A 16179-nucleotide genomic window follows, 5' to 3' on the forward strand; every position below is an offset into this window, starting at 1 on the left:
AGAGAGAGAGAGAGAGAGAGAGAGAGAGAGAGAGAGAGAGAGAGAGAGAGAGAGAGAAGTTACTAGGGGGGTTTCCCAGGAAGAGACCAGCTATGAGGAGATCAGTGGGCTTTTATGCAATACTCAGCATCTTTATTGCTTATGTTTTTTTATTGTTATAACAAAATGACTGGAAAAAACAAACAAACAAACCTAACAAGTTAGGGAAGGAATAGTTTATTTTGACTCACAGTTTGAGAGTACAGTCCATTGGGAAATCATGGTGGCATGAGCGGGAGGCAGCTGGTCACAAGGCATCCATAGCCTGGAAGCTGAGAGAGCCGAATGCTGGTGTTCAGCTCGCTTTCTCCTTCCTGTTCAGTCAGACACTGCCAGGCAATGGGATGATACTTCCCATCCAGGGTGGGTCTTCCCGCCTCACCTAACCTGACCTAGAAACTCTGTTACATGTTTCCATGGTGATTCCAGATTACACCCTACCCCCTAGGTAACAAAGTCCATCATCATATCCCTGGGACACTGACTAGGGTGAAATGATCTACTTTCTGAGTTAGTCTAGCATCTTTGGGATGAACCAGAAGAAAGTGGACACACCAGGATGCTGACTTCTTTCAGGCATTGTTGTTACCTGATTTCCGTTTGCCCTATAGCCAGATTTGCTCAGAGTAACCCCAGTTCACAGCCTTGTCACAGCTGCATTTCTGTTGACCCTCCTGTCTCTGGAGTAGCAGCAGCAGCAGGGTCCCTTCGTGCCATCTGTCATGTGTCTTCTCATTGCATTATGCACCCAGGTTTTCCTCGAATGTTCTCCTGTTTGAGGTTGGTTGGTCATCTGTCCCATCTGTCCTGTCACCTCCCCCCCCCCCCCCACACACACGTGAGGGCATTGGTCCCATGCTACTTTAGCAGAAGCACAAAGGCCAGGGCTCCTGAGAGGGAAAAGGTCAAGCCACAGCTTAGGTGACACCTCCCTGAGCAGATGTTTACAATGGGAAAGAGATGTCTGCTTCTGTCTAAGCTTTTGTCTTGATGCCCCAGGGGAGTTCAGGGATGCTGTCCACCCATCAGGCACTGGGGCAGGTGGTCCTATCAGGGAGAGGGCTGTGTTTATTGGATTTCATTTTGTCTTGAGGCCAGACAGGTTGATTCCTTTAAGTGTTTTGCTAGTACCAGCTGGGACTCCATTAATCAATTTGCTTTAGAACATACTCAATGAATTGATAGACATAAATGAAAGAGGATATTTGACCAACTGGATGAGAGAGAACTCTGCCAAGTTCTAACTCGCTCAGACAATGAAGGAGAACCATTCCGTTTGTATGTAGTGTTCTCTGTCTCACTGTCTCTCTCTCCCCTTCTCTTGGCTTTTTAATGTAAGTGCTCACTCTGTGACCCCGGCTGGCCTAGAACTCTGAGGAATCCTTTGACTCCATTACATTACTGGCATTCTGGGATTCCAGGAGTATGCGATCACACCCAGCTTTTCCTCTAGCTCCCGACCCCCGACTTACGTTGGAGAGTCTTCTTGTCGGTGCACTCGTGTCTCCCCAATGGGATGGAAAGCGGAACTTCTTGGGTGAAATTTTAAATAATCACCCAGCATCTGGTGGTTGATTTATGGCTTCAGCCAGCTGTGTCTCGTTAACGACTAACTTGCCTTTGTTACTGGGAAGCAAACCATTAGTATTTTAGGGAATGTGCTACTTTTAAAACCAGAAAAAAGTACTTACAGAGCACATTGGCCTTTCTCTCTTGGGGCATCCCATTCTTTAATTAAATGCTGGCTGAAGTCCCAGGATCTATTCTGCCTGTATACTTTGTGTTTGAGAACTGCTACTCAACACAGGTTCCCCTCCCCCTCCTTGTCCTGCAGGGCCAGACCGGTCATCACTGTGGATGTCTCCATCTTCCTCCCAGGCTCCATCAACATCACAGCCCCTCAGTGTCATGATGGACAACAGCCTGTGAACTGCCTGAATGTCACTGTGTGCTTCCGGTTCCATGGCAAGCATGTGCCCGACGAAATCGGTAATGAGTCACAGTGCCAGGGCTCGGGGTACCCGGCTTAGCTGGTGCCAAGTTACAAGATGTGGCATGTTCCAAGTTCCTTCCCACTTTCTTTCCCAGTGGGCTTGGCAGGCAGGGGGCCAGTGGGCTGGACACTCTTTTTCTCTGAGGCTCCTCTTTTCACGTTTCTTCTCATTTGCATATTTCAAATTTCACATCCCCTGCAGCTAGGACAGATAACACTAAAGGTCTAACATCCTCACCCCCAAATATATGAGGACCAGACTGGAACTCACTGGGTGGGGCAGAGTGTGGGATGGTGAGATGGAGTGCCTGAGCCTTGTCCATAAGAGACACTCTGGGCACTTAAACAGAATCTACACACACACACACACACACACCTTGCAGCCTCAACAAGGTACCAGGTCCACACATCTGACCTTGAGAATCAGGATGTGAAGGTTACCAAGGCTCTCGGAGAATTTGGGAAAAGCTCATACTCAGCATTCTTATACAGTCCAGGGATGGTGCTGTTCACATGGGGCTGGGCCCTCTCAAATCAGCCATCAATCAAGAGCACTTTCTATCAGACATGACTACAGGGCAAACTGATCTGGACCTTGCCTCAGCTGAGACTCCCTCTGATGACTCTAGGCTGTGCTGTTGGAGAGTTGCTGCAATTTCTTTGTGAGCTCTGTGTGCAATTTAAGTGTGAAAAGCACAACTCTGGAGTTCACATGTATGCACATCCTCCCAAACCTGCAAAAGCACAGTCACATGTGCCGTTCCCTCAGCTAGACTTTAAACATTCTGTTTTATACAATAACAGGACACTCCCCCGCTATCTATTTCCCTGGCAAATTATTTTGATCAACTGGATCAAACAAACTCTACAATTAAACCTTATATTTATGTATAAAGATTTCTTTCTTATAAACAGAGCTTAGAAATTGCCACATTGAACATAGCCATACAATAAACGTGGGAGGGAGGATTCACCTTTTCTGAGGTCACAGTCAAGCACCAGCTTTTCATAGACCACTAGGAAGAAATCCATGGGGGTCTGAGCTTGACTGTGGCCCTTAAAGCAGTAAACGCTTACGGAAAAGGCAGCTATCAGATGATGTGTGCACCTCACAGGCAATGTGGAGACACTTGATTAGTGGTCAGTGGTGGATGAGTTAGCCCCTGTGTATCCTCCTCTTCAGGTCACTTCCTTAGCTCATGCCACATGGTTCATCGAATACAAATGTCCCTTTGTTCTCTGAGGCTCTCCAGAGATCTTTACCTTTTTTTTTTTTACACTCAGGTTTGGGTTTGGATTATAACTGAGTCATAGAAAATGTGCTTAACATATGTGAGGCCCAGCGTTCAATCCCCCACAAGCACATATGTGTGCCCACATGAAGGAAGGAAAAATCAGGTGTAAAGCAGGGAATGTTGAGATCAATAGGGCGGTAAGGAAAATATCCCTCACTCACATGTTGTGAGACATTATCCTCTGAGAACAACAGCCATATCTTATCTCAAAAGCTGGGGCTGCTTAAGATGCCCCCTGTCCCCACCAGATGGGGATTGTTGACTGTTCCTTCGTAGAAGGAAGAGGGGAGGTGACTGGACTCACCTGAGATCCCAGGCATCTGCTCCCATACCTCTCAGTCACTTGTATGTCATTCTGCCCTAATCGCCTGTGGCCTCATGGTCTTGGGGCGTGCTAGAGTGTGCAGGCTGTGGAAGTTTGCTGGGGAGGTGAGGACTCTGCAGTTGTGAGAATGTTGTCGTCTTTGCTAGGGTGAGACTTTCCAGTGTGGCTGCTCTGGGACCACCCACACTCCTGTGAGAAGCCTTCATCCATGCTCTGCCAGTCAGGCCAGTGATCCCATTGGTCCCTCCAAGTTGGTCGTTAAGGGATCACAGTTTGTTTTGAACTTTGCTTGGTCCTTGCAGCCCTCTAAGGAACGGGTAGGCATTTGTTTACGTCTCCTTGGGGGAAAGTTCCTGAAGTATCGTTCCAGTTTTTTTTCCTGTCGTTTTCATGAAAAAACGAAGCACACCTTAGTCAGAAATGTAGCCGTCCAAGTGATAACAAGGTGGCTGTGGAGTGGGGAGTTTGGGAGAGGAAAAATGGATGACTGTTCTAGAAATGTAGTTATCGGTGAGGGCGAGGAAAAGGTAGCTTGCTGGAGCTGTGTAGACCTGGGCCAGTGGCAGGTCATCAGGAAGGCCACTTTTGGTCCCACAGAGCTAGAAGATCAGCTCTCTCAGTTTCAGGTAGAGGAAGGATGCAACATCTCAGGGGCCTGGGATCCTCCACCCAGGGCCCTCTCCAAGGCCTCTGCACTTGGAACACACACCCTAGCGATCCTGGGTACTGTCTGTGGACCTCCTGGTGATGCCTGAAGGAAAAAGTCTTCTGGACACTCAGGGTCTCCATGTCCTGGGCTTTTGACCAACAGATGGCTGCATCTGGGCAGCCCCACCTAGGCACCTGAATTACAGCCAGGGGTGGCATGTTCTGTGGCATCGATCTGCTGGGCCTTCAATCACATGACCTATTTGGAGGATGGCTTTGGAGACAGAGCAGCTGTGGCCATCTTGTCTCTTGGGTTGCTCCTTCTTGCCGTTGGGACCTAGTGGGCTTGGGCACACACACCAACTGTTTCTTCAATCTAGCTTTAGCAATAGGAAATCTCAGCATTCTTTTGGGCACAGGGTCACTAAGGTCAGCCACTAGAGGGGCAGTTGTGACTTCTGGGAACATTACGGGAAATGGGTTGCCCATAAGGGGTGAATCTGCCTTGGCCTGTGATAGGCAAGATCCAGGGAGGGAACAGTTACCAATATATATATATAATTTTTTAAAGCAGGATTTGCCTCTGGAAGTAGCTTAGCAGGCAAAGGAGCATGTAGTAGCGATTGCGGAAGATGGCTGTCACAGCTGGGATGGTGCCAGTAGCTGGCCAGCCCCTCAGATCAGCTGCATGGCAGCACCTGGGATCCTGCTGGTTATGCACACTGAAACTGAATGAGAACTCGGGGCGTGGAACACAGCAACTGTGCTTTACCAGGCCTTCAGGTGGCCAGTCGCACTTATACTTGCTTAACTCCTTCCCAGGGCTTATCAGAAACTGGGAGTTGGAAGAAGGGACCTTGTGTAACCGGGACCCAAATCTTCAAGCAGAGAGCACTGGGCGGTGCTACTTGCCCTTCTAAGAAAGTATGATGAGGGCTTTGGGTCATGGAGGAGAGACTATGAGGTAGAATTATGGCTGTTGGGGCCAGCTGCCATGAATACTTGTTGGTCAAGCAGAGAATAAGCAGGAAGGAGCAAGGCCTCTTTTCCCCTCCTTGCAGGCTCCCTTCCTCTCATCTCTCCCTGTTGGCAGAGCCTCACAGGGGGCTGCTGGCAACACAAGCTTGTGGGATTCCAGCCCTGTGCCACAGCAGAGTGCAGGAGGGTGTGCTTGGAACCTAGAACCAAGGGCTTCATAAGCGGCAGAGAAGCATCTGGGTTCTGGGGGAGTGGGTGATCTGAACTATTAAGGCCATGTTCCTGCCCCTAGAGCACTGACTCTCGGAGGGCATCCTCCATGCTCACTTCCAGACTCTGGAGGCAGGGAGGTGGGAAAATGAGCCTCATCTGTGTTATTTTGGGCTCTTCGATCGGCAGAGGGGGATGAAGCTCTGCCAGACTCTGTGCTCAGCCCTGGCCACAGAGCACGGACTCGCATTCTAGCGGAAGGGGGTCTCCGTGCTTGCCCTTCTAGACATGCGCAGAGTGGCATGCAGACTGGCTTCTCGCTCCGCTCCGGCAGCGGTCAGCCTTCGGGAACAGGTTTATCGCATGTTTCACTAAGCAATTTCAAACAAGAGTTTAGCTCATTCCGAACAGTGTTTGCAGATACTTCATCCTTGGCTCAGGGGCTGCCTGTGGCTTCTCGGAGCCTCCTGGCAGCCACAAGAGAGGACTGAGTGCTATGGCCGAGTGCACTGTGTCATTTACCCATAGGCTGTCTCTGGGTAAACCAGAGGCTTGTCTTCTCTACAGCACTTTTGCTATAGCATCAAATGAAAACCAGGGAGGGCTGGAGCCCAAGGGAAATAAATGCATGTTCCTTCGGGGAGTGAATCCAGGGTCTCAGGCGTGCTATGAAAGGCCTCAACCACAGGGCTGTGTCCTGATCCTCTCTCCTCACATTTCCTTGGCTTATAGAAATCCCGACAAGCTTTTCACGAGCAGAGAGCACTGCCTGTAGCCAAGCCGTAGACCCCAGGCCCTTAGGGGGAGCCCCCAGGTCATCCATAGGAACAGCAGAAACACAGTTGGAAGCAGATACCTTGTACCTCCAAACCTTTTCTTCTCAAGTTAGAGGTGGCGTGTCTACTCGGGACAGCCTTTGCATGAAGAGAACGTTCTCAAAGCTTCTGGTCCCCAGAAGTGTAGGGATGGGATTGGGGGGGGGGGGGAGAGTCTTGTTATGGAAGGTATGGGGTTACCTAAGAAAGTAATCACTGCCAAGTAAATATCGCATTCCTTGGAAGAAGAGGGAGAGAATTAAGGGAAGCTAGTAAAGTGGAAATGCCCCTTTACCGATCTCCTGGGATGCGCTGAGGGAGGCTGAGTAATGCTGGAAGAAGGCTTAAGTCGACTCTCACAGCTCAAACCTCCTTCTGATGGGAGATTTGGAAATGATTTAGTGTTGGCCAGGACAGACCAGAGCCCCAGTTGATCCGAGACAGCTGGCACTCTCCCCTGCCCCAGCCCACTTGGGGGGCCCTTGGGAACCAGCTTGTGGGGGGTGGGAGGGAGGGAGGGAGGCAGGCGAAAGCATGACTGGGGGATGATCAGCTTTTCCATCCATATGACATCATTTGACATGCCACAGACACAAACTGCCAGAAGGAAGAACTTGTGTCATGTGCTGTGGGAACCAGCGCTAATCTGAACCAGCATCCTCTGGGCAGGGGCTTTGAAGGCACCGCCCCCTCCCCAAGCAAGCTGATTGGCTGCATCCCAGCATGCTTGGGGTACTTGAGCAGGAGCTATTTAAAGCTACCACTGGCGCACAGGGCTTCAGACTTGACTGTTTCTTTTTACCCACTGGCAGCTCCCAGACTCTCCTCGTGCAGGCGGAGCTTCTACATGGTGAATCTTGCTTGCTTCCAGAAGTGAGAGTCGGATATAGAGTGAACGTCTGCGTATTTATAATGTCAAAATAAATTTCATATCAAGCACGGAGGAGGCAGCTCTAGAGAGGAAATGCTAAATTTCCTTGGGGTTGAATAACGGGGTCTGTCTGGGATCAGGCACTTAAACATTGGAGAAAAATCTTCTAGGTTAGCGGGTTGGCACCCACATGCCCCGCCCAAAACAGAGCAGTTGCCCCGCCCCTGGCTCCTCCCCTCCCGCGAGTCTCTAGGATCTTTGGGAAGACTACGCTGCACTGGTGCTTTGAGCAGAAAATGGTGCTTGTAAACTGTTCGGCACCGCTCGTGTTCGGGCGTGCATAGAAGGCTGAAATCACCCCCAACTCCCCACCCCCTTTCCTGACTTGCCCTGTGTTAATTTACCAAGACAAGGGTCTCGGGGCACATCTAGGCGTAGGGATGAGCCTGGCAGTACCAGCCTGTAAATGGGGTAGAATGCTAGCATAAGCAGGATTCTCCAGAGGAACAGACCAGGGAGGTTGCTAAAGGGGAGGGTAGGAGTGATGCAGGAATGTAGGTTAGCTGATGGGTTAGCTCATGGGACTGTGAGGCTGGTGGGCTTAAATGCTGACTCTGACCAGAGACACAAGGCTGAGCTAAAGCTGCAGTTTAGATCTGCCGGCAGGCGGCAGGCCGGATGCAGAACTCCTTCTTTCTGGGGAGACCTTGGTGTTCTCTTCTCAAGACCTTTGTCTAACGCAGCTCACCCACATTATGGAGTTAGATTTGCTTCATCCAAGTCTAATGATTTAAAAGACCCTCACAGAGATGTGCAGTTTTGTGCTTGACTGGGTACCATGGTCTGCTAGCAGACCAAATAGGGGATTTAAAACTAAGCACTGTGGGTCCATCAAACTCAGTCCTGCTGGGGGGATGTGGTGAGTCAGTGTAGGACATGCCTCAGTGTGAGGTACCCTGAGTGCAAGGAAACAGGCGTCCTACCTGCTGGGTGCTGCTTGGAGAGCTGACTTCCGGCATGAGTTAAAGAAAGCCCTTAGCAAAGTCAGAGAGATTGGGAAAGGCCAAGAGGATGCACATTGGAGTCCACACCTTCTGCTCTGTCTTCCTGTGCTCATCCCCATCCTCCCTGAGTTCATCTGGCCGGATCACAGGGTCTGCTGCCCTTTCGATTTTCTTTCTCCTGAGGGACATCGGCAACCTTCATATGTCAGCCGAGTGGATGGCAGGACAGGGGCTGTTAAGGCTACACAACACTAGCCACAGCCTCTCATCTGTCCTCCATCAGTGGGCACCTCTAGACGTCATCTTGGTTCCTGTAAATGTAACCACTCATCCTCTTGGGTTGTTACTATGTGGAGTCAAACATAGATTGGCTTCTAGCTGGCTCTGGACCTGTGTCTGTGCTTGGCCCTGCCATTTCTGCACTCACAGGGTAAGAGGTTTCAGGTCAGGTGAAACTAAAATGTCCCCACCATGGGTCAGTGTGGTAAGAATAGCCCAGGCTAGACCTGGAGAAGCCTGGATTCTGTAGATGGTAGATGGCTCTTGGGATGAAGGGAGTATTTTCCCGTTTGGAGCCGCAGATCCCTTTGTCCCCCAAATGAAGGTTGTGTATGCGCTGATCTGTAAGATTTCTTCAAGGCTTTGGCAGTCTGTGCGCATGCTCCATTTGAAACCTTTGCTTCTACCCCGTGTTTTCTCTACTGGTACACATCCCCCCTAGATGTTCTTTTTTTCATAGTAGAACTATCTTCTTGGATGATCCTCATCCTGGATCCCTCCTGGCGACCAACTTTGCCTTAGAAATCTACTACTCATTGGAATATGCAAGTTAGGGCATCATAGCCTTCACTGGCTAGGAATCTGCCATCTGGCCAATGGGAGCCATGATATTGCAGGGCCCAGAGAAGCCATTAGGTACAGCAAAAATATGCCATGGCGCAGGCACAGACAGCTGTCAAGTCACCTTTCTTCCTCCCCGTTCAGACTTCCCTTTGGTGTTGTCTAAGGACACAGCCACTGCTGTGAGTTGGCCTCACCATGCTTAACCTCTGGAAGGCACTGGCTTCAATGGCTGACATGGGTGTGTGGCAATGGCCTGGGATGGCTCATCTGCCTTCCCACTGGCCAGCTACCTCAACTGGCAATTTTAGGACCAGAGATTATTGTTTTTCCACCGTGGAAACTACATTTCCTGGAGCAAGACAAATGTGTTAGTGGCTGGACTCTCTAGAGGACTCAAGCTGAGCAGCTCACAGTTGCCTGGACCTCCAGTCTCAAGGGATCCGATGCATCTTCTAGCTTCTATGAGAACTTGCTCTCATGTAGCATGTAGCAACACACACACACACACCACACACACACACACACCACACCACACCACACACACACAGTGTTTAAAAAAATATTTTAAAAAATACAATAACCTCAGAACCCACAAAAGAATTAAGAAATAAAATGGGTTACAGAGAGGGCAACCCCAGGCACAAAGAACAGTGCTGTATGTCTGCTGATGTGGAAGTTCAGTCTTCCTGATAAAACACATGGCTATCTAATTACAGATGCCAGAGCAATGGAGGCCACACCTATTGGGTTTACCTAGCATGCGTTTGGCATCATAGCACCCTTCTTTCTCTTTTCTATGCCATGCTGTGTGCTCTGCTGTCTGTCATTGCCCTGTCAGGTATAGGGCTGAGTTTTCAGGAGAAAAGTTCCATGTAGGAGCCACTATGGCCAAAGCCTTGTTGAAAGGGCAGGCACCCCGGGAGTAGAGTCACCCCCAGTTTCCAAGTATGGGGCTCCATGAAAGTGGGCTTTTTTTTTCCCGTGTCATGTTGACCGACACCTAATTGTGTCAACAATGGCATTCAGCGTTCTCATGCCACGGTGGGTGACACACGCATGGAGAACGCTAGGCGTTTTAAAGAGATATTGAATTATTGTAAGCAAGTGTCCCCGTATCACATCATTTGGCTGAATAAAAGCTGCCTTCATGGTGTCAGCGGCTTCTAGTTATATTTGGCAGCTGTGCTGCGATGTTTGCCGACCAGCCCCTACCACTCTAGGCATGGTGAGAGGAATCAGTGACATACGGGCACATTGCTGGCTCTGTTGGCACCTCACAGAAGCAGGAGGTTTAAAAAAGGATGGGCCATAGGCCTGATGCCATGGGATCCCTGGGAAGACAGAGGCCATCTTGTTTCATCCATAGCCTGGCTTCTGAGAAGGTCTTGATGTGGGCTGCAGGGTAGCTTCCTGTATTGTGGGAACTGTGCATGGGGCTCTCCACAAAACTGGGGGCTCAGTGGTCTCAGCGCTGTGTGCCCATCTTTGCCGACATTTTCAATCCTTATTTACCGTCAGGTTTAAACTACAATCTGACGGCTGATGTGGCCCAAAAGGAGAAGGGCCAGCTACCCAGAGTCTACTTCCTGTTGCTGGGAGAGACTGCCGGCCAGGTCTCGGAGAAGCTGCAGCTGACTCCCATGGAGGAGACGTGTCATCACTACATGGCCCATGTCAAGGTCAGTCCCCTCTTCTTCTTAATCTTTAAATTCTAATCTCTACGGATGGTGGATTGGAACTAGCATAAGCTAGTCTTGTTTCATTAGCTGGGCTCTGAGTTTCACGGTTCTCCTTCACAATATCCACCTCTCCCTTTAAGGTTAAGGGCTGACAGCTATCTTGTTTAACTATATTTTAAAAAGAAAAAAAAGAGGGGAAACCCCCCACTGTTGTGTTATGAAGGGGTGCACATCTGCCCGGGTCCATGTGTGGAGGCCAAAGAACCAGTCTGTAGAGTCCGTTCTGGTCTCTGCTTTTATAAAAGGTGGTTCTAAGAATTGAACTGAGGTCGTTGGGTTTGCAAGGGAAGGGCTACCCACCAAATCATCTCACCGGTTTCCTTTTGCTTGTTGGGCTGGTCTCAACTGCTGAGAAAGGGGTAAAGAGTGCCAGGAGACCAGTGACAGTCTCTCACTGTGCCTCATCCTCCTGGGAGGTTTTCGTCCCCTCCTCTCTGAGGCTTGGCAGTCATTGAGAGGAAAGCCTCATCAGCCATGCTCTGGGTCTCAGGCCCCATCAGATCATTGCTGATGCCTTTCCTGGTGGCCCACTACATGACGGTACCAACTCGCAGTCAGAGTTAATGCATTTCAAAACTGGTTGGGCTCCATTTATCTTCGTTAATTACTTTCTGTTTATTTTAGGAAGTGAGTTTGGGGAGATGGAGGGTCCTCTTTCCTTCCTCCAAATAAACTTCCAAATGTCTTCCTCCTCTTGAAATTATTTGCTAAATATATTTTGCTGTAATTCGGGAAGCCAGGCTTTGATTGGCGTAGAGTGGCCATTGTGCACTGTGGGAGTCCTGGCCTTGCCCGCTGCTGTAGAAATAGCCAGCCACTGGCCCGCAGGCAGAGCCAGAGCAAAGGTGGACAGACCCATGACCTGGCTTGGACAGCTGGTGCAATGCCTGTGGGTGTGGGTTGAATCACACAGGCCTGGTGTGCATCAGCTGCGTGAGCACTGAGCGAGTCTCTACCTCTCAAAAGGGCATGTGTACTATTCACCATTAAAGTACTCAGTTTTAGCATCAACACTGCCCAGAGCCCGGTGGCACATGATGGCAAGCACAGCACTTGGGAGGAAGAGGCAGAGACATGATCATGAGTTCAAATTCTGCCTGGGCTACCTAGAGAGTTACAGCCTAGTCTGGGCTTACAGGATCAGACCCCATCTCAAAGCAAAACAAGATGAAAGATAAGCATAGCACCGTGAAAATAAACACTTTGCATGGAGTCTGATAACTGCTCTTAAGATTATTATTCTTCGGTTGGGTCATACATAATTCCCAACATTCTAACATTTTTGACTTACATAAACACAACTTTGTTTAGTTTAATGTAATATAATTAGCCATAGACTTCTAGCAGATGGGAATCTGTAGATTAAAGTGTCTTCCCGTTGTTGCCTTGTTTGGGGTCGGAGTCAGATACTAACAGCTGTGTCTAGGCTGTGTGTGCAGAGAATTGCCTTCATGTCTGCGGCACGTGGTCTGGCCTGGAGCCCGTGAGTTCATTCCCTGAGAAGCTTTGCAATGGGGCTGGGCTCTGCCTTCTGCCAGACTCATGTCAGGGCCTGCCCAGGCCAGCTGCCTTGACTTGGGCTGCTGGCCACTTAGAAAGCCACCCATGCCCTGGTTAGCCTACCCTGCCCTTCTTGATCTTAGATTCCTTTGGTTTGTGAGCATCCTTGAGTGTGTGGGCTGCTCAGGAGAGGCTGCTGTGTAAACCCCAAGATGTATCAAATGGCTGTGTTTGACACTTGCTAGGGTGTGGGGCAGCTGGTCTTCCTCGTGCTAAGACTGTTTCCACAAATCTCTTCCTTGGAGGCTCTTTGCAACTTCTTGCTTTGGCTGAAGCATTCATAGCAAATGGTTTATAACAACCAGAAGTCATCCGTGCAGACAGAGCCACAGAGAACCTGCTGCAGGCCTTGGCTAAGTGCATTCGGGGAACAGCAATGGCCGAAGTGCAGGCTGGGGCAAAGCTGTTCCTATTGTGGTCTCTGAGGAAGGCTGCCCCCAGAGGATGGCTCGGCTTCTTCTGTTATAAGTGCTTACCAGACAGAACAAATAGAAACATAAGATTTTTCATTAAATTCAGATTTTAGATAAACTGTTTTCTTTAGTAAATGTATAATGCCCCCACCCCCAATTTCTTTGTGGCTTCCCTGAGTATCACTCACTATATGTCACTGAGATAAGATGACATTACATGGGAAAGATATAAAAATAATAAATGTTAGATAACTTTTACCACAGAATATTGTGGTTCTATTTTTAATGGTTCTTTCTTTGCCTGATTTATGAACTTTATCGTGTGTATGCAATATATAGGGGGAAGTATGTGATCGTTTATAGTTTTTGTAGTTTCATATAACCACAGAATGCCATGGGACACCTCTGTGCATAAGGGACTTGGCATCATCTGAATGCTGCATGGGGTGCTGCAATGGCTACTATGGTTGCAGCCCTTGATGGGTTCCAGAGTCACCCAGGGGCTGGCATACCTGTGACGGGTAGTCCAGATTCGGCAACTTGCCGTGGGAAGGCCCACCTTAAAATTGGGCAGCACCATTCCCCAGGTGCAGGCCCTGCATTCCGCAGAAGGGAGGGAGGCAGGCAAGCACCAGCATTCATCTCTGCTTCCTGACTGTGGATGCAATGTGACCTCAAGCTCCTCCCACCAGGACTCGCCCCCTCCCCCCATGGGAGCCAAAGCAAACCCTTCTTCCTATAAGATTTTATAGCAATACCTAGAGTAGTCAATCACGGATACTAGATACTGATGAAAAAAATAGCAGTTTGGTTTTTGAGACCATCTTCCCCTGTAGCCCCATGCTGGGTTGAAACTCACATGTCTCCCTGGCTAGCCTCAAGCTCAGTCTTCCTGGTCCAGGTCTCCCAAGCGCCAGGATTTCAGGCCCTGAAGCATCACAGCACTTATCAGAAAGTCCACCTTTAGTGTGGCATCCTGTTGGCGTGCCTAGTGAGCCCCACGTGAGACTTCGAGTGACCTCCACAGCAGGGCTTCCTCAATCAAAACCGAGCTGATTAGAGCAGAAACTGAGATGGTGGTTAGAACATTTTGCGGGCTGAGGATGGGCACTCCTGAGTGTGGTTTATTTGGGCCACTTCCAGGAGAGAAAGCAGACTGGCTTTAGCAGACTGGTGCCTCAGAGCTAGTGCTTGGCTAGTCTCATGTGGGCAGACGAGTTAGTGGAACCTACCGGAGAGAGACATAATTCCAAGAAATGTTCAATGTAGCAAATAAGCCTTACTCTACAGTACTAGTGGACCTTAACAGAGGACAGTGACTAATAGTGAAATACAGGAGTGAGGGGACATGTTAATGAGCTGGCTAGCTGTCCCCATTGTGGCACATTTGCCCTAAGAGCTCACAGACATAGTCTGTGGTTTAGGGGCTTGTAGGAAAACAGCTGTGGGGGCTGTGGTTTATGTGGGGGCTGAGATAGGCAGCAAGAATGGGGGAGGGGTGTGTGACAGTGATTGCTTCCCAGCCCTGGGGGTACAGACTGGGGAATCTGTGAGTCAGGGCTGAAAGGACCGTGACATGGTCTGTACTGCACAGCTCTGCAGAGTTGTGGAAGATAGATGCGAACGCCTCCGCCCCCCCGCCCCCCCATCCCCCTTATCGCACGCCATATGGCCAGCAGACAGGCCGGCACTGGGGCCACGTGTGTTTTGTTTAGGCTATCTTTAGGCATTTTTCTTTCCGTCTTTAAGCCTGTTCAGTACGCACTTGTTTTCTTTTCCTCTTTCTCCCCCTAAGTTTTCGCTCCATATATGGTGATGGTCTCCACTGTGGAGACTGGCTAATATCTGCCTCCTGAGCCAGCTCTGTGGTACCCTGCTCTGTTCTTGAGGACACCCAGGGAAGTTTCACTCTCGTGGCAAGCCACCTCCTTCTCTTGGAACACTGCTGAAGTTGTTCCAGTTGCTTCCTTGACTGCTCCCCACAGGTCACATACCCCACTCATCTTTTTCCTGTTCCCCCAAACCAGGCCAGCTTTGGAGGTAGCCACCTTCCTCTACTGTCTCAGTGCTCTGGGGATCTCTAGTTAGACCCCATGGTCATAGGTAAAATTCAAAGTACTTCTTCTTGGCTTCAGGGTTTCCAGGCACTCAGCCTCAGTTTACCTTTTTAGTTTCATCTTCTACTTGCAGGTCACAAATGCTCTGGTTCTTTGAGCTGTCCTGTCCCCTTTCTCTGTAGAACCCCCTCCTATGCTTTTCTGCCTTGGTCCTGAGTCATGGTGGTCTCTATAGCTCTTCAATTATTTTAGGTCCAGTTCTTGTGTCTGTAATAGAGCCATGCACCTCCAGCTTGCTTTTTACACCCTGTCTTAAGGTTGTACCCGCTCAATGTTTGGTTTCATAATTTCTCTTTAAACCAGATGACTTTTTAGCTCTTTTGTACAGTAAGAGGGTGGCACCCTTCTGTAAAGCAAAAACCAATTATTGCATGCCCAACACAGAAAGCAACTGTGAAAATAAAACCCACTGAAGTCAAAACAGTGCCGTTGAATTCTGGCCATTTTCATTGTTTTCCTGTCTCTGAAGAAACGCCTACCCATTATGTGGGTTAAAATGGGAAATTACCAGACCCTGAGAGAATTGAAAACATTAGGGTACCACAGTATCATTCTCACCCCAATGCCAACAGAAGGATTAACAGGAAGTTGATCGGGGTAACTTTTCAATATGAAGGTCCTTCTACAGAGCCGGGCCTGAGTGTTGTTACAGCACTTGGCGGCCATATTCTGATTAACATACCCTTTCCTGCCCCATCTGCTGAAGACTTGACTGTTCCTGGGGTGCATCCTCTCTACAGGCCAGACCTAGTCCTAGTCCTAGACCCTAAGAAACTTCCCTCATGTTCCTGCCTTTTAGAAATGGTTCTCTGACTGACTCCTGCTCATACATGGAGCCATGTTGGGGTGGATAATTAGGTTAGCTGGAACCTGGGCTCATAGGGAGCTGCTGACACAGAATGGAGCTCATGTCTCTGAGGAAACAGTAAATGGTGTTAGGATAAGGTAGGTAGGAGAGCTTGGGACAGGAACCAGCACCGCGTGACCACTCCTTCTCTGATAGGTGTGTCTACCCAGACCACTGGTCCTGAACCTTGCATTAGATGAACAGGCCAGCCAGCGGCCTCCAGGAACCAAAACACCACAGCAACCATGCTAAGTCAAGTACAGGTATGGGAGCAATTCTGCACATGAGGCCAGCTCCTCCCTCCCTCCTGGGAGGGTCAATAATGACCTCTAGAAGCCCTCAGTAGACCTTGAAGGCTGGTCAGAGGGCTCAGCAGGTAAACGCACTTGCTGCAGAGCCCAACAGTCTGAGTTGGATCCTGGCATCCACATGGTGAAAATTTCTGACTTCTGAAATTTGTCCTCCCATACCCACACTTTAGC

General features: G+C 49.4%; 1 protein-coding gene across 1 annotated transcript in view; it reads left to right on the top strand.

Moving 5' to 3' along the window:
* Positions 1-16179, top strand: part of Itga9 (integrin subunit alpha 9) — a 296042-nt gene that overhangs the window by 75614 nt on the left and 204249 nt on the right. The window contains exons 14-15 of the mRNA XM_051140720.1: positions 1874-2028; positions 10540-10700. Of these exons, the coding sequence (XP_050996677.1) occupies positions 1874-2028; positions 10540-10700 (316 nt within the window). The remainder of the gene's footprint in view (positions 1-1873; positions 2029-10539; positions 10701-16179) is intronic.

The sequence above is a fragment of the Acomys russatus genome, chromosome 32, assembly GCF_903995435.1.
Source record: "Acomys russatus chromosome 32, mAcoRus1.1, whole genome shotgun sequence".
Taxonomy (NCBI): Eukaryota; Metazoa; Chordata; class Mammalia; order Rodentia; family Muridae; genus Acomys; species Acomys russatus.